We start from the raw sequence: 19,966 nt of genomic DNA on the forward strand, positions 1-19,966 counted from the left end.
TAATGCATGATATTCGCAAAGATTTTCTTAAACGGAGACCAAAATGCATGGATTGGGATTAAAAAAAAAAATCATGTTAATGCAACAGTATTTCAAGTAATTTAAAACAGTATGTGTGATTGATCCAAAGGCGATGGTAGCTGTCGACTTTTAGTGTTTTAATTAACTAAAACATAAAATTGTTTTGTTTTTTGTTAAATAGAGCCATTTTTTTCCGAGTATGTTCTTGCCTTGTAGGAATATGCTCTCAAATTGAAATTCTGAAGACGGCACAACTACCCATGTTAAAGGATCGAACTTCATCGTTTTGCCCGCGTCTATCGTGGACTCAACCGGCGTCGGTATGATCTTGAAGGGTCGCTTTTGCGAGGGTCCTCGATCCAGGACATCGTACCTGAAGTAAATAAACATGTTATATTTCTACATTTGTCTCGTATTTTTTAACTTGTACATGTTTCATAAAACGTTATTAAAGTACATAAACACATCACGTCTCTAAATGGTTTAACGTGACTAAAACATAATTTCTCTCTACACCTGACAGCGGGCGTGTACGGGTCGTATTTATCCTCCTTGGCCCGCTTCCACTTCTGCGGGGCGTCGAACGGACCCACGTATGTTAGTGCCTCATCCACGGTGGACGCCAACTTCTGCGCCTTCATGCCGTCGGCCGCCACGTACCAGTTGGGCATATTGTCTGTGCGACTGACGATCCAGCGCCAGTTCTTGTAGACGCATCGCAGCGTTCCGTTGCTCGGTATTCCTGGAAACGCGTCGCCTGACGTCGGTTCGAAGTAGTACAGTATTCCGTTCACGTGCCCGACCGTCATCCCACACGTCAGTTTCTCGCCCGGTTTTGCGCCATACAAACTGAATCACGAAATTGTATAACAAGTGTGTCAAATTGATTTAAGCATTAATGTCTGTTAGACGTGATTTCTAGAAAAAAAACAGGCAGATTCGAAAACATTTTTGTTAAGTTGGTTGATAAAATCTTGAAGCGAGCACTCCTACCAATACAAGTTCTAAAGATATCACATACAAAGGCGATTTCAGACTTTAAATGTTTAAAGGTGGCTGGTAAAATGATAAAGCGGGCATCCTTACGTAAGGTTTTCTTGAGAACATCATATACCTTGACGGTTTCGACGTTTAAAGCCCAGTCATCGCCTTAAGTTTGTTGTAAAAGAAGTGTCCTAATTTTTGGGACCACATCTTAAATATCACGTTTAAAATGCTAACACCAATCAAATAAATTGTTTATAGTTATTGTTATTTGTTTGAAGTAAGTTGTTTGCGGCGTATCGACCTACGTATAAAAGTAGATTTTCCACGACCCCGCCGTTATATTATGTGCACCAATGTTTCCGAAGCGGACAGACATTGTCATGAAATACTTGGCATCTTTATCGAGGTTGTCCACAACTTCCACAAACACGGTCAGATTGGCCGCTATGTAATCTACGTCCTTTTGGTCTGACCACTTCTTGACTGGACCTGGAATCAGCATTTCTCTTGTTATGCATGAACGATTAAGACAAATTGTAAGAGGCAAGTTCCGCCGGCGATTAGGCATGAACATACGCCAATTTACAGAATTGTACGCACTAAACATACTGCACTGAAATATAATTGTGAAAAACTGGAATCTAATGACAAAACTCGCGTTACAAATCGATATTAACAACAAATGATAAAAAAAAATTGTGGTACACTGAACAATTTATATTTATATACTAAAAATGTTACAGTAAATGAATATTTAACACTGTATGGAATGAAACGTTTGTACATTTAAGCTCCAGTTCGATCGACAACTTAACGAATATATAAGGTTGTTAAGACACTGAAAACAAGAGGATTGCAATTTTTTTTATTTGGAAGTCTTTTTACATTGTTATATCGATCCATTAGATAAAATTGATTATGGACTAGAGTTTGAATACGCCTAGGAGATATTGTGTCGCTAGTTTGCGCAGTTTTATATTCACATTTCAATATAAAATGTTTTTAAGCATTCAAACAGTTTTTCTTATCAAATTCTAAGAGTTTTACAAATAAAATGTATATCTTGATTATCTAAAGAAAATGTTTGGCTAAACTTACTGGTTTTGTAAACGTCGTCGTTAAAATGAAGAGTTTGAAAATTTCAACACCCTACCTTGTGATAGTTTAATGGAACGGCTGTATCGGGTACCATATGCATTGCTGAAATATTCAAGCATATCAGTCTCATAACTCGTACGGCGTAAAGTATGTTATTTTAACAGTCCAAGTAATAAGGTCAGATAATACAATTCAGTTGTATTTACTAGTCAAATGTTACCTCGAACAATCCTGAACATAATGTCAAATGAATTTTTAACATATTTCGGTAACCAGATCCATGTTACGTAATTCGATCAAATACGAAGAAATGTTAATTTAAGTTTATACTGTTGATTTACACGATTATTTAAGGTAAAACATATATTTTAACCAGACAATTCTTCATACAGGACCTCCTTTACGGGATGTTTCGTTACTAAGGAAATAAAACCGAAATATCCGGCTCTCGTGGTGGTCGCCGTGGTATAATGGATATGGTGTCCGCCTAGCGACCGGGAGGTCAAGGGTTCGATCCCCACTATGGAACGTTCTTATGATCTTCCTTTAAGACACCAAATACTGGTTCAAGGCACAGGAAACGGACTCGAGAGCGTTTTAACAAGCCCGAGGCTTTCGATGCAATCAGCTAAAATAATAGATTTAAACTAACTATGAACTGCTTAATTTTAGCAATCATATTTATTGAAACGCTCAACGGAAATATGAAGAATGTACAATAAATAAACACCTGTTGCGGTAAAACAACCTTAAAAACATGTCTTACGACCAAACTCGGCGGCTTATATGCATAATATCTGTTTGTGGTAAATTGAAGGGGAAGTATCATCAACAATAAACATGAAATGTAAACAGTAAATGACATTTAAGCTCGGGGAATCACATGGAATTAGCATCTATATGCGTCTATGACGTCTCAAACCTCATGTTTACCACTTTACAGTGTCTAAGGCATGGTTATAATGACAGGCTCGACCAGTTCAAACCTAGATATGCATGTTGACCTCACAAACTTGATATAAACTATTTATTATGTGGTTGGACAGACATTTGTTTCATATACAATCACAATATCTTAACTTCTGTATTCGTATCATGCTTACAACAAGACATGAGTTATACGCCCGATGATTGACTTATAATACAATAATGAGGTGAATATCGCAATTCGTCCATGTAAATTAATTTAACCTTAGATACGAGCTATTTCGTCTATTTGTTGTTCTTGTAAATTGAAGTTTTTTTTTCAACTGTTTACAACATACTACGCCATGTCCATCACCAAAGCGTATTTTGGTATTTAAAAGCTGCTGTGTTAAAGTAACATAAATACTCAAAATCAACAAATATTTCGTACAATATTTCGTAAAATAAAGTTAACCCATACAGAACACGTGTTCCTTATAGGCATAGCCAAAATTTCAACGCTATATGTGGTATGGTTACTTAGATTTTAAGAGATACAAAATGCTCGTCATTTTTTGTGTGGCACATTCCATTTTAATTTCCCGCAACGATATCTGTTCATACGACACACGAACACTAACTTGGTACATGCACATGTGTTGAATATATTGTCCCGCAACACACAAATAGCATTTTTTATCTTCATAAATCTTTGTTACCAGACCACATCTAACGTTGAAATTTTGGTTATTGCTATGAGGATCATTGATTTTTATGTGTTAACTTTATTTTTTGAAATATTGTACAAAACATTCGTTGATTTCGAGGGTTTATACGCTTTTACATAATAGATACACAATAACAAATGTAATAAAATAGTCAAGGGACATGGTAATGTTAGAGCAGCTTGGGTAATCTAAAATAAATATATTCTTGCCGCCAAGCAAATACACGCTGAAATAGGCATTTACTTAAATGTTTGCTTTATAAACGTTTACAACATGACATAACGTATAACGTACGTAGCTCGCAGGAGAATTGCTCCTGCGTCGTTCCATGTAACGTTGGTTGGTTGATAAGTGCCGATATCCTGCCAGGTAGATCCGTTATCCGAGCTGTACTGGGCACCAAGCCCGGGGTATTTTGTGGTCACTGTGACTTCGTCAGACAAAACCCTGTAAAATGATAGTATTACGTTCTATGATAAGTATGTTAACATAAAATAATTAATCAGAATCCAATTGGATCATTTGATTATCGTGTAACTTCAAACCAAACCACCATTATGAATGAATTTGTTTTGAATCAACTACTGCATACTTTGACTTAAAATTGCCTTTGTTATTTTTAAAAATATTTTATACAGTTGTGAGTTTGCGGTCCATATTGAATTCCAGTGAATGTGTATTGAATGTACAGGTATTATACCGTATGAAGATAATCATTTTATAAGCTGGAAATGTAAGCCGGTCGTATTCGCGCCGTGACCTTTCCGTGCGATATTACTCACTACTAAATGTGTTCAACTACATATACCTCTTTTTGAACAGGACGTTTTTTACACGAATGGTGTTCATCAGCTTCACTGGCCTTAATTAAAAAAAATAGCATTAAAAGCTGTCGGGATAACGTAACGCCATAAAGGAACTATATAACCTTGCTCCAGGCGGAGGAATACGATATTGAACACCATTTCCTTCAAGTCGTAAAAACTCCTTTGTTCCAAGCGCTTTTGCGAAAGAAAGCCAATCACTTTGCGACGATGCGCCCGTCTGCTCGAATGACGCTTTGTGCCACGCGCGTTCCGCGAGCGCTAGAAGGCGCGGGAAGAGCATGTAGTCCATGTTTTCGCTCGTACGTATCGTTTCGCTCCACAATGCGCCTTGTATACCTAGAAATAACACGTATACAGTCCGTAGAGTAAGTTTGGAGCAGTCATTTGTATACGTTTGTACTGAAACAAGACGCATGAAATTTTCGATTCACTTTAACACATGCGACCGCAATTGTTTGTACATTAATTGATAATTTATATATATGAATCTTTGCAAGCAATTTTTGTTAACCCTGTAGACATTAATGCTTACTTAAAGGGGCCGTCCAACAGATTTTGGCATGTATTAAAGCTTGTCATTAACTGCTTTAAATGCTTTATATTGACAAATTTAAACATTTGAACTAAAAATCTCCAGTAAAAAATAAGAATACAATTTAAAAAAAGAAGAAAAAACGTTAACCTCCACAGGGCTCGAACCACTGACCCCTAGAGTCATGGAAGCTTGGAGTAAAATGTCTCCCGACTTTACCACTCGACCATCCACGCTCACGTCAAATGCGGAGTTTTTTTTTAGCTATATAAGCAATCCTTGTAGTTTCCAAAAATATCGATTCGCGCCGAACGACGTTTTAAACTGTTGGACAGTCCCTTTAACTCGTGTAAACCATTGAATTAAAACAACAACAACAACAATATCATAAAAAAACAGAAACAACAGAAACACCAACACCATTAACTGTATTATGTTCCATAGGGTTTCCTATCGAAGTTTTCCGATGGGTAACTTATTGTGATGATAGTGATAATGATGATAGTGATAAAGGAAGCGGCAGAGTGTCTGGGTGAGCTACCGCGATGAGTTTGTCAGGACCTACCGATCACGTTTTCCGGTTTCTCCAAACGCGTGCACTTTGACATGTCATCTCCACACACGTCGTGCTTGCTCTGCGGGTTCCCGCTGCGGTCTTCCCGGATGTTGTCGTAAAGTTCGTCTGGCCGGAAGTCGAACACCTTGCGTGTGTCGGTAAAGCGTGTGGCCCAGTAGAGCCCCCGCTCTTCCGGGTCGGGCTCCTGTGGATGGTCGAAGTAGAGATTTGTCGCCTGGGTCATGATGACCTGTCAGGATAATAAAAGATTACAAGTAGCACTGAGTGTAAATCATATTAACATTAGTTTTATATGCATATTATAAATATTTCCATTAGTAATCTACATACGTGATCAACTTAAATATCATTTACATCTGGTAAGCGAAGTTTAGCAAATGTGGATAGCTACGACAAAGCAAAGCGTTTGACTGAGTTCAAGTTTCAAATTAATCGTATGATGCCCAATATCCTTTAAGGAGGTTGAAAAAGTATCGGCTCGTTAATAAATCCATTAAGGATATTTTGTAAAGAAAAAAGTTGCGCAAATATATTACCGAAAAATAATAACATTATGTTGAAACATTTTTAATTCGCAAAACTTTCAAAATGCCTAAAAACACATACTATTTTCATACTTAATACAACAAGAGCTGCATTATTCAACACAGGTAAGTAATCACATATGTTAACTACGTTACCTTATATCCGGCGTTGGCTAACTTATAGGCGTTACTGCCGCTTCCCCACTCCCAAATGTTGTTCCAGGGGTTAACATACAGGTATGCCCCCGAAAGGTCGCCGGCCGGAATTGGCGCCGAGCCGTTAAAATAGCCGTCCTCCCAGCCACCGAGCGACATGCCCCGCTCGGCCGCAAGATAAACAACGCGCTCGACGAAGTACTTTTTCAGACCTTCAAAAATAGGAATTATTGGTTAGGGACAATAGAAGATAGCAACGCACGAAGCTACTTTTTCAACAGTAATATTATTGGAAGATGGAAGATGGTAGAAGGCTTGTTTTCCCAAACGTGGTCCGGACGACCCTACGACCAAATATTGTACTGTGGTTAGAGACAGGAAAGAAGCTCGTCACCATAGAGCTGACAGTACCATGGGAGGCAGGATGTGAAGAGGCATGCGAGTGGAAGAAGGCAAAGTACACAAAACTCATGGATCTGTGCAAGCAACAAGGCTGGCGTACTGGCTTTTTTCCTTGGAAGTTGGCGTTAGAGGGTTCTGTTCCCAGTCCGTGCACAGGCTGATGACAGCAGTAGGAACTATTGGCAGGGAGATAAAAGTGGCCATCCAGAGATTGAGCCAAGCAGCTGTGGCTGAGTCGAGAGGAGAAGAGAGGGAGGCAATCAACCAACACGCAGTGACTGATCATCACTGTGGGCCCACCGCTATCAGAATATTCATGGAATAAAAAGTGCCGAAACATTCTAAGACGGCGGAATCCATGCTGATGATGTTGGTTGAGGAGCAGTCTATTACAAGCACAGATAGGTTAGACTGTATGAAAACTAGTTCGATATCTGGAGGGACCAATGACCTCTAGGAAAGACTAGATGACAACAAAGAACAGAATGGTGACGCTGGAAAGACAGATGGCATCAGGGATAGACTGGAACAGGGGCACTAGGGGTAGCATCCCGAAATGCAGTCTTCGAGAGTGGACACCCAACAAATAGCTACAGACTCCACAATTGAAAGAAACCCCAGAGTCTACCGAGAGGGGGGAGGAAGATGAAGACACTCACATGGAGGGATTTTATGAAATCGACACGGCCAGCCCAACCGACTACGAATAGAGATGGATCAGCCACTTGTAATTGCGGAAAGTTGTGCAAGAACCAACGCAGTCAACGCATTCACCAAGGTAAGTCTGGTTGTCAACGTGTGAGGTCACAAGAACAGCGCATAGCCATGTTTGCTAGTGAGACGCAGGAATACTCCAGTCTGGATTCAACCCACAGTACTGAAGAACTCTCAGTTCAGGAGACCCCACAGGAAGCCTCCCGGAATCCTGAGGAGGATGAGGACCCCCTGTTAGAGCTCTTACAGACAGAGCCCTGAAGCAAGCCAGGCGACTGATCCGGATAGACCACAGCAAGACACTGCCACTAGGACCAGGATACCAAGGATTAAACGGCCCAAGGCAATAGACAAGACATCATGGACCCAACTGGACGATGATCTAGATAATATCCTCGAAGCAGCCATGCAATGACCAGTAGACCGGAAGCTGACCAGACCACCCTCACAACCTTGATATATTCAGTAGGCAAGGAGAGGTTTGGACTAGAAGAGGAGAGAGTGAGAAAGGAACCTCGAAGACCAAACAGGCGGCAAGTCCGCATCCAGAACTTAAGAAGTGAACTCAAGCAGCTGAGACGAAGGTACTGTGTTAGTTCACCTACAGAGATGATAGGACTTACATAGCTTAGCGGTACAGTTCGGACACAGCTTACATCATTACGGAAAGCCGAAAATAGCTGGAGAAAGACACGGGAACGGGCAAAGAAGAGGGCAGCTTTCACAGCCAACCCATACAAATTCGCAAGAACCCTAGTCGACAAAGAAAGGTCAGGAACGTTGGAAACTCGGCTAGAGGAAGTAGAGAACTACCTTCATGTGACCCATTCTGACCGCAATCGAGCGGACGTGTTATGTGACTGTGACCGAATAGATCCAGCGAAGGAACCCGAAAAACAGCTTAATGCGACGGAACCAACGGTAGGCGAGTTAAAAGAAGCTGTGAAAAAGGCCAGAGCTGCTTCAGCGCCAAGACACAATGGCATCCCGTACGAAGTGTACAAGATGTGTCCACTATTTCTCAAGCGCCTTTGGAGGCTCTTCAAAGTAGTCTTGAGGAAGGGGGATGTACCAGACGCTTGGAAGGGAACGAGGGGATATTTACACCAAAGTGCCGCAATTCCAAGATTGTCAACCAGTTCCGAACGATCTCGTTGCTCAACTTCGAGGGATAAATATTCTTCGCAATCCTTGCAAGAAGACTTACATCTTTCCTGACAGGCAACGCATACATCAACACTTCGGTCCAGAAGGGAGGAGTGCCCGGTTTCTCCGGCTGCATAGAGCACACCAGTGCTATCACACAGCTTATAAGTGAGGCAAAGAAAGGGATGAAAGATCTCACTGTAGTTTGGCTCGACTTGGCCAACGCATACGGGTCCATTCCACAACAGCTCATCTATACATCCCTCCGAAACTACCATGTGGACGGCCACATACAGAAAATCATCACCAGTTACCTGGATGGAATCAGGCTCCGGTTTGCTGTTTGTGACCAGGTAACCAGATGGCAGAAGTTGAAGAAAGGAATCGCTACCGGCTGCACAGTTTCCTGGTGCTCTTCATCATGGGGATTAACCTTCTGATAAATGCTGCCCAACGAGAGACGCTTCATTGGGGAACAACTAATTTCAAAGCAGCAAAATCTAGATCTTTCGTCATCAAGAAAGGACAGACAACAGAGAGGCTCAAACTCTACGTACAGAACAAAGATTCCGTCCATATTGACGAGTCGAATAAAATGCCTGGACAAGTGGTTTGATGCAAGCCTACAAGATGGCGACATGTCAAGAAGTTAGAGCAATAGGTAAGGGAGATCTCAAGAAGATAGACCGCTGCGGACTACCCGGCAAGTTCAAAGCTTGGCTATACCAGCACGCACTGCTCCCAAGACGACTTATCTGGCCGTTGATGCTTTACGAGGTACCCAACACAACAGTGGAAGCCCTGGAGAGAACCACTAATCGACACCTCCGGAAGTGGCTAGGAGTTCCACCCAGTTTTACTATTATTTGACTCTAAGGGAAAAGAAACAAGTTACAGCATCCGCTATCTTCACTTGTAGAAGAGTTCAAGACTGCAAAAGCAAGACTTGTGTTGACCTTCAGGGACTCTCCAGACGAGGTCATCCGTGAGGCAGGGATCCAAACCCGAACGAGCAGGAAATGGTCACTGACAAAGTCTGTGAGCCAGGCAGAGAACGCGCTCAAGCATAAAGACATTGTTGGAGTGACTGCTGTTGAACGTGAAGGAATTGGTGCGAGAAAGGTGATACTGTGGAGCCGATCAGACCAGAAAGAGTGGCGGGCGATGATTCAGTCTGAGGTCAGGAGAACGGAAAAAAATGCCAGACAAGCAAGGGCCGTGGAAATGGGAGCGCAGGGAGCATGGACCACGTGGAATACCGCAGACAGGAAGTTGACATGGGGAGACATCTGGAAGTATAAGCCTTTTCCTTTCTTCTCAGGTCTGTCTATGACCTACTACAATCCCAAGCGAACTTGTGCCGATGGGGACTCACATCAGATCCAAAATGAAGCCTGTGTAACAGAGTAGGCACCCTAGAGCATGTTCTGTCATCTTGTACAACAGCACTGATACAGGGAAGATATAGATGGAGACACAACTTGGTCCTCAGAGAGTTGGCTGACTGGTTTGAGAAGGAACGGAAGTAAGAACGTGGTAATTACCCCCACCATGGGCACATCGCTTGCGACAAATCGGGTGAGACCAAGAAGACACAGAAACAATTCTTGATGGCACAAGAGACTGGGGGATTGAAGTTGACCTAGGTAGAAGGCTTGTTTTCCCAAACGTGGTTAAAAAGACCCTACGACCAGATATTGTACTGTTGTAAGAGACAGGAAAGAAGCTCGTCACCATAGAGCTGACAGTACCATGGTAGGCAAGATGTGAAGAGTCCTACGAGCGAAAGAAGGCAAAGTACACAGAACTCATGGATCTGTGCAAGCAACAAGGCTAGCGTACTTGGCTATTTCCCGTGGAAGTTGGCGTGATAGAGGGTTCTGTTCCCAGTCAGGGCACAGGCTGATGACAGCAGTAAGAACTACTGACAGGGAGAGACAAGTGGCTATCCAGAGACTGAGCCAAGCAGCTGAACGGGCATCAAGCTGGCTGTGGCTGAGGCGAGAGAAGAAGAGCTGGAGGCAATCAACCAACACGCAGTGACTGATCATCACTGTGGACCTACCGCTATCACAATGTTCATGGAACTAAAAGGGCCGAAACATTTTAAGACAGCGGTATCCATGCTGATGATGTTGGATGAGCAGCAGTCTATAACCAAGCACAGATAGGTTAGACTGTATTTAAACTAAAAAATAAATGCTTAAATACACAGATCATATTTGTTGACATAAGTGTAACACGGTATTTATCATTTTATGACAATTCATTTATTACATATTTTCATTAGTGACGCACAACATGGAATACATTTTAATCAACGGATCAACCCACCTTGGGAGACGTTATACCGCGGAAAGGTCCGCAAGAACTTCTTGCATCTTGGTGACTTCTCCCAGGCCCCTTTGGCCACTTCGTCTCCACCGAAATGGAAGATCGCCAGGGGCTGAATGTTCGCGTGAAGGGCTAAAAAAAAGGGGGAGCAGTGACCGGCGCACACAGGACTGAGTTTTAATACTATGGATCATTGAAGTAAGGCCTATACTAAAAGTTATATATGATTTAATGGATAATTTCATGTTAAAATTGTAAAGGCCCATGTCATGTTAAAATTAAGAAATTCGCGTGTATCTGTTATTGTTCATAAACTGTTTTTATATTACTCAAAGCATATTTTCTTTTGCAACTATTTGACAAAACTTCAAAAGGTAGAGTTTTGTTGAAAGATGGCTTTCATTGACATTTATTTGTATTTATAGTTCTTAACTGAAATGACCATACGCTATTTAATTTACCAGATGTAATCGTATAAGTCTAGATGTCAATACGGGGTTAGAGCAGTAATGTCGTTGCACGACGGGGCTCAGTTTTACTATACCTTTGACTTCATTCATAACCTTGCCAATGAATGCGTATGTGGAATTGATGCAGGGGTTAAGGACATTGTCCTTCCAATTTTGCACGGACAGGTATGTAGAACTGTCTTCTTGATCAACAAGGCGATACTCGGAGGACTTCGTTTTCCTGAACCGACTTTCCATCGAAGCGACCGCGGCGTGAGAGTGCGCTGGCATGTCGAACTCTGGATATACCTTTATGTGATTTTTCGTCGCGTAAGAAAGTATTTCCCGATATTGCGATTTGGTGAAAAATCCACTTCCGGAGGAGTTAGCGAATGGCCCGGACCCGAATTGCGGAATAATGCAGTCATTTTCCTGCGGGTCATGACATCTCTTGCCGCCGACCTAGTATTTATGAATACTATTATGATGGTGTTTTGTATAACTGTTAATTATTTGTAAATATTACGCACTTAATTGTTTTTAGATTTGTCATCGTAGTTATTAAAACTTTAAATTAATACGATACATATACAAGAAATACGTCACAAACACGGATGCCCTCACAGAGAATGTTTTGACACAGACAACTATGCTATATATTCCACATTGGACAAAAAGACAGCGGGCTATTATCTATTCTAAACCGAACGAAGTTAAAATCTCACTCTTTACAATCATCTACACATTTAAACCAAGGAACGATTATGTCTGGTCCTCCGACTTACCTTGAGTTGACGGCTATAGCTTTTTAAAAGTTTTCCTACATACATACACTAACGGGTCATTTGTTTGCCTCTATCTTATGCCATCCGTTTTCCTGTTCAGCAAGACTTACCTCGGTGAGTTCCGGCAGTCCGTCGATCTCTAATCTCCATCCCTCGTCATCCGTGAGGTGGAGATGCAGCACGTTCATCTTGTACATCGCCATGACGTCAATTAGACGCTTGACGTCAGCGAGCGTGTGAAAGTTTCGAGCGACGTCAAAATGCATTCCTCTCCAGCGGTACCGCGGCGCGTCTTGGACGTTCATGGCTGGGATATCTCCATGGTACATTATGCTTCGGAGAGACTGTACGGCGTAGAACATTCCCGCTGTGTCACTTGCTTCTAAACGAATGACGTTCACGTCGACGTTTAAAGTATACCCTTCAGGCTCAATGGTGGTATTATGACTCAGTATTATGACGGAAGCGTTGGGCTTTGAGACGACATGCTGAATTTGGAGTTCTTCTGTTGAATAATCATGTAATGATGATACGTTTTGATACTGAATATGGTGATATTGATGATAATTCCGAGTATAATACTCATATAACAATAATAAACATATCAAATACATGGGCATGCATATCAATATATACAAACGTACGAAACGAACACATTGTGGGACATGAAAAATCTATAAATATACCTGTTATGTACACAGTCGTGTTGTAAAAGATGCTGTCTTCTGCAAACACCTTCCAGTTTGAATTGAATGAAACCCGGGGCTTTTGACGGTCTATCTGGAGTGACATCGGTGTTGGGATAATTACCTTGTATTCCTATATCAATCAAATAAATAAATATTTCTGAAACAACACAATGCATCGCATAGATTATGAATACGTTGACACAACGAATATCGATCCGAAAGCTTCACATTTTAGTTGAATATTGGAGATTGTCTTATATTCATGTTAAAAAATAACAGATAATACAGGTGGTTATTTGTTGTTGTATATAAATATGCAACCGCAACGGTAGTTCATTAGATCTTATGACTGTTGTTTGTACACGGCATATGAACATGAGTAAATCGTCATTCGTTTTATTTGAAATGTGAATGCATAATTACTAAAATACATACACTATTAGTATAGTCGTACGCCAGTTGTTCTGCCCGCTCCTGTGGGGTGAACGGATTATAGCGATCTCCACGCCAACGCTTCCACTGTCTGACGTCATCAAAATCAGTGACGTAATCGAGGTCGAATGACGACGTGGATTGCACAATGCGTGGCTGAACACTTTTATCAGCCGACGTGACATACCAAAGAGGCATGAAATCCGTCCGCTGCACCGCCCACAGACTGACGACGATGTTGTAATTCCTGGCGGACCTTGCGGGCAAAGGCTTGAAGCCGCTCATGGGCTCAATGTAATAAAGGTCGCCTTGTACCATGCCCACCCGAATTTGTTCCACGTCAAGCTCTTTTGTCATATTGTTTGGAAAAACATCCGGGTATAAAAGGAGCATGCTGTGGAAATAAAGCCTCCAGCCAGATGATGGAATTGGCTCAAGGCCATCATTTCGGAGAGTAGTCCTGACAATGTGATTAGTTGCTTCCCTTCGAAGGTTGTCAATGACCCTGATTTCTATTTTAAGGGTTTCAGCAAGTGTATCAAGTTGGTTCTGATCGAGTTCATCTGCAGAGATTTGGTCTGAAATTAAAAGCACGACATCACATTGTGATTGACATGTCTGTAAATGCTTGAGATTCGGCGTTGACAACGTTTGAGCATCCACAAAAGCACAAGACACACAAAAATCGAAGAGGCCAGTTTACATTCTCTCTGTCAGATATGGTTCAACGAAAATCATATACATATTTTAAGAAACACTATTTTCAAGGGGATGAATCCAAACCTAGGGTGGTTAGCGTGTGGCTATGATATTGATTAGTAAAGCATTTTGAATGCAAAAATAATCACATTATATCGACAAATAAACTTTTCTGAAAACAAACTTAACTATCAAAGGTATCTAACTAAAAAACACCCGAAAACAGGGTGCATCGCTTTGAACAGCCATAACTTCATCAACTACAAATGCTTGGTCAAATTTACATAAATAACACGATGCACAACTCGCGTGACGACCTACTCGTCAACGATCAGACCCGATTCATGAATGAAATCTTCAGGTGTAAAGACACACATTCGCGTTGGACCAATGTAATCACTCGTGTGTTTAAAATGTCGGCCAGTTGAGATGTAGGTAAACAAAGGTTTCAAACGGCGCTGATCATTTAGTTTTGATGCATAATGTAACGACAAGAACAGTATGAATGTTTTGTCATACGTTTTATTGAATTATGGTACCGAGGTCCGTGAACTTTGCAGGAAAAATGCCTTTACTCCATGAAGATTTTAGTCTTAGATCGGATCAGATCGGTGACGAGAATGTCACGCGAGTTGTGTATCGTGTTGTTTCTTAAAATTTGTCCCAGCATTTGTAAAAGTATATCAAGATATGAACATTTACAGAAAGGATATTTATTTCTGCGTTGAATAAGACCAAGTTCATGGAAATCTTTGCACAATGAATAAAGTTCTGGCTGTTCAAATCTATGCGCACCGTTTTCGGGTCATTTCAAACAAGATGTATATTTTTAATTAGGTGAGTTTCTTTAAGGAGAGAAAGTATATAAGAATCATTTCGTTCGTTTCAATCCTTTTCTGATATATATTGTATTGTGTATTTTGATTTATTGTACTTGCCAAAAGAAAAGAAATAAATATGTTTTAACTATAATCAGGTGAATGCTCTAATGCAGAATTAATTAGTAAAGACATTGACTCTGATATCGTCATATTATTACGTTGCATGTACAATTTGTTTGTTGACAAGATAAAACACTCATAAAAAGTTATTGAGGGAAAGATTGTCGGATAGAGGCTGATATTATTTGTTTCTTAAATCAGACAAGTTTAGTGTCTGCTTATAAATGCATTTAATATCACGAACATGGTCCGAATAATGTGCCTTTTTGTGCGTGTGTACGTTGCGAACTCAAACCTTTCTTTTCCATACAAAATAAAGAATATTCACTCACATATGTAATTATAAGTTGTTTATTTACACTCTGTTGTTTTATCAAGTAAATATTTTGGGTGCAATTTAATTTCAAGCGTATTATATTATTTTGAGATGAAAATAATGTGAGCCCAATCATCTGACATTTAAAAAAAAAATCTGTTATCTGTTTTCGTTTCCGTTAAATGTGCTCCATTGTGATTTGTCCCTATCTGTTTTATGTGAATTCTATTTCGCTTTGTTTTACACTTAAGAAGCCTCTAGACTATCAATCATGTTAATATATTTAAACAAACGTTTGCAGGATGGAACAAGTTTGTATGGAAAATGTGAAATTTTGAGTATCAATATTATGTAAGCAATATTACATGAGGTATTTAAACTACTTTGGGTCGTCCTTTTCCTTTCGCGTACAAATGATGTGCTACATGCTATTCATACTTTTTAGTAGTGTATGATGAGTGTATTTAAACTGGTAATTGTTTCATAAGGTCATGCAACATCTGGAATAGTCAACTGAAAATGGTTATGCCGTATTTATTTTTACAAACGTTGGTGCCATGGTACATGAAGTTGGAACTAAAAATATGTGCGGTGAAACTAAATAATCGTTCTATTTTCAACCAAGATGAATCATAGATAATTTATACTCCCAACGTGTCTTTATTTCATCTGCCGTTACTTTTCGAAATATATTGTTAACATTCCTTAAAACTAGATATTGGTATTTGTCTGGTTTTCAGATTTGAAATAACTGCCCTCGTGTGCTTGAATTTCTTTATTCCACTTGTTACAACTTTATTTTACTATTATACATGTAGAGATTATGTATGTATAAATGGATATATAGCAAATAAGTCTTGCTTTATATTATTTTTGTTCAAAAAATATAATTGTTAAATTAAATAATTTTGAAAAATGTGGATGCAATATTGAGACGTGGTCACTTGGAAAGTCTGAGAAGCCTATATTGTTTTTGTTTTACTTCCAGATCTTTAAAATATCACAGACTCATATTGTGCATATAAATCTATATTTTAAGTATTGGCTCGTATTTCGTTTCGGGAAATTTAAGCCAAGTTCAAATACATGAGTTCGTTAGTGTTTTAATCCAGTTCAACTATGATCGACAGTTCCATTCAATACATTTTCATGAGCGCGTATTTCTCTGAGCATCTAATGTTTACGTGTTACGGAATAATGTCGTGATAGAATTGTTATGGTTAAAATTAATATACAACACAATACACTCAACCGAACAAAATGTACCATCTGTTGCATAAATGACAACAATAACCATTCACCTCGACTCGAAATTTCTCTTTAAGTCGATTGATACATAGTTATCGTTCAGCCCGTGATGACACTCGTTAAACATCATTTTAAACCAAAATAACTAATGTGATAGGTAAGTCTTGATAGGAGTCGAAAAAAAGGCTCCGTTTCAGGACGATTCACGTAAATAAGTCATTTCCTCAAAGATGTTTTTCATCTACTGAAGATGCTAACCATTTCATCAAAATACGCCGTCAGTTAGAATATTTAGCGTAAAATGAACAGAAAGAACACGAAAGGTCAATAGGCTGCACACCAGCTATGGACGGCAGCTAGAACGGCGACATTTGTGATAACGCTCCACGTAATAGCCAAATATTCGTCCATTTTAAAAATCATCACGCAAGCACTCCATGCTGTTCAATTACTACAATTAGACATGATCGGTTTCAATAACACGTCGATATTCTGACATCGATGTAAACCGTTCATCGACAAAATGTGAAATCGATTTTCACGGAGGATATATTCGGTATGGCATTCAAACAGCCGAAGATATTAGTGTTACAATGACGATACTTGTTCAATTGTTCAAATTGTTCAATTCAGTAATCATTATACACGTTTTGATTTTTCCATATTCCACTAACTTTTTCGCTCACCAATTTCCCAAGGAGGGAGGGATTTCAGCTGATCCCATTTGCCGCAATGGGCGGACTACCATGTTAACCCGCATAAATGTAATACCAATAAAAATGTGTTTCTTGGAACCACATTCAGGCAATTGATGTAAAGGTTTAAGATTTAACAGATATAATTCAAGATGAAAAACATGACTCAACATTCAACGAAAGGCTGACATATCTGCTATTTGTAATCTACTTAAGCAACGCAATGGCCATGTTACAGAAGTTTTACGTTAAAGACTGACCAAGTAAAATTAATAAAACTTTTCATTTATTGGCAAAAACAGTTCGTTGGTATGTACAGAAAGTTATGTCTTTTTAAGTAACATTACTTTAGTTGTCGAAAAATTATATTGTTCGACGTTATTCTTTTTCAAATGTTTGAGTAAAGGATACATTTTCATATTGTCCGATCATGTCAGTTTTATGATTACCGTAATTACTCTATGTTTTCGGACACTCTTAGTTTTCGGACACCCCCTTTTTTAGCAAAAATAATTATTTTTCGTGACTCTTTATTTTCGGACACACGAGTTTTCGTCCGTTATTTATGTGTCTAAGTTTTCGGACAGTCTATTTTACAGCGCTATTTTACCAAATTTCGAACCTGTTTTCGATATCTAATGACACTTCGATCATGGGGTTTTACAACCAGATTAACATCATAAAACATTGCGGGTGCATGCCTGAGGGCAATGGACCATTACATTTGCGTTTTTGGGTAAATAACCTTGTAAACCGGTATAAAACAATGGTTTCGCCCGATAGCATAAGCGTTATGACAATAACCAGGGGTAGTGCCAATTAACAGTTCAATTATCTACCGCAATGGTACTACCCCTTTTCAGTAAAATTACTGTGACAAATACTAAATGTTTCAAATTGTGATGCACCCTATTACAAGTTTTACGAACAATGGAAGGTGTTACACAACAACTATCGGAAATGAACAAACAAAGAATTCATAGTTTGCTTTTTTTATTGCGTTAATTACAGGTACATACAAGCGTGTATCGGTACATCACATGCTCAATTTTGAACTCGTTGGCCAAAGTACAACCTTGAAGTAACTTTCTGTCAAATAAATTAAGCATTTACAATTATTTAAAATGCAGTGCAAACATGTATAACTGTAATTTATACTATACGGCATGGTATTTTACAAGCGCGTGCTATTACCAGTAGTCGTTGATACAATTGACGCTATTTTCGAACACTTCCATTTTCGACTCTAAGTTTTTGGACACCTGTATTTTGTTAATATTTTTTGTATCTAAGTTTTCGGACACGAAAATTTTTTATTATTTTTAAGTGTCCGAAAACATAGAGAAATTACGGTAAACATATTTGATAATATATCCCTCTTTTATCAGTATGTTTTAAGTGATTGTCTGACATTTCTATGAAAGTACCTCACATATAATAATGACCACAATGAAATGAAATAAATACCAGTAAACTCAAAACTAAAACCAAACAAACTGAATATTTAATTAAGCATATTAAGATCATTGTCATTATGCTATAAAACTTTTAAGTTTGAATTGCCACAACATTTTGTACAAATGATATCACATTATTGTATGATTTACCGTCACGCTGCTCTGCATAAGCCTTCTCTTGCGAATAGATTATTACACAATTGTGATTTATCGTTTGTTACACATTCTTATTGTTTATGGCGATTGCGGTTAGTTTACATGGATGTTCATTAGCCATAAAATTTGAACAACTGCATTTATTTTCAAAGTAAAAACTCCACCTTTATAAATGAGGAATTCCTTCGTAATTTTTGCACGTACACTGTTAACATCCTGTTTCTTACGGTAAAACCTTAAAATAATAGACTTTCAAACATCTTCATTTATTTAAACATACGTTTGCACCATTTATCTAGTTTGTATAAAAACTGTGAAATTCCGAATATCAATCCTTATATGAGTAATATGAGATGGTCAATTTGAACTATTTTGGACCATCGGTTTCAAATGACATGCTAATGTAATTCAAACTTGTAAGCAGATTATGATAATTGTATATAAACTATGACATGCTTTATAAGGGTATTAAACATCTTATATAATCAACTGCAACATGTTTAAGACGTATTATTTTGTGCAAACCTGGCTGCCCTTGCACATGAAGCTGGAAGTTTTGCGGTCAAACTAGAATGTTTTTTCTATTTTTCGATCAAGGATAAATCATATACAATGTATGCTCCATAAGATGGTATATTACTTCTCCCGTTACTTTTCAAAAAATATTTTTAAAATGACCTATTACTATAGATATGTATTTTAACTCGTTTTCGGATTGGATATAAAAGCACGTCTGCGCTTGTATTTCTTGATTCCACATGTTACAACTCATTTAGTATCATAAATGCTTATATAAGGTATTTGTATATATACTTAATTAATATTGCTTTATATGTATTTATGTTCACAAGAATAAATTGTTTAATCAAATGGTTATAAAAATGGGTGTACAATATTGAGGGTTGGCAACTTTAACAGTCTGAGAATCCAAAAATAGTTTGTTACAGTTTTCTTAAACTTTAATTTTGTATGCAGAATACCAATACAGTAGTAACTGTGCAAATAAAACTATAAAATCAAAGTGTCTAAAATCTTAAAAATACCACAGGTGCATTTAAAACAGCGTATATTATATATTATTATATTATTATACCAACGGCACTGTATCCACGTTGTCCAACTTTCCATTCAATAACTTTGTTATGAG

General features: G+C 38.8%; 1 protein-coding gene across 1 annotated transcript in view; it reads right to left on the reverse strand.

Annotated features, from left to right (window-relative positions):
• Positions 1–19,966, reverse strand: part of LOC127867970 (uncharacterized) — a 37,166-nt gene that overhangs the window by 10,067 nt on the left and 7,133 nt on the right. Inside the window, exons 2-14 of the mRNA XM_052409502.1 lie at positions 13,311–13,885; positions 12,873–13,005; positions 12,297–12,691; positions 11,497–11,863; positions 10,953–11,084; positions 6,357–6,568; positions 5,665–5,905; positions 4,669–4,903; positions 4,035–4,187; positions 2,162–2,208; positions 1,314–1,497; positions 538–870; positions 231–394 (exon numbers count right to left, since the gene is read on the reverse strand). Of these exons, the coding sequence (XP_052265462.1) occupies positions 231–394; positions 538–870; positions 1,314–1,497; positions 2,162–2,208; positions 4,035–4,187; positions 4,669–4,903; positions 5,665–5,905; positions 6,357–6,568; positions 10,953–11,084; positions 11,497–11,863; positions 12,297–12,691; positions 12,873–13,005; positions 13,311–13,885 (3,171 nt within the window). The remainder of the gene's footprint in view (positions 1–230; positions 395–537; positions 871–1,313; positions 1,498–2,161; positions 2,209–4,034; positions 4,188–4,668; positions 4,904–5,664; positions 5,906–6,356; positions 6,569–10,952; positions 11,085–11,496; positions 11,864–12,296; positions 12,692–12,872; positions 13,006–13,310; positions 13,886–19,966) is intronic.

This window comes from Dreissena polymorpha, chromosome 2, assembly GCF_020536995.1.
Source record: "Dreissena polymorpha isolate Duluth1 chromosome 2, UMN_Dpol_1.0, whole genome shotgun sequence".
Lineage (NCBI taxonomy): Eukaryota > Metazoa > Mollusca > Bivalvia > Myida > Dreissenidae > Dreissena > Dreissena polymorpha.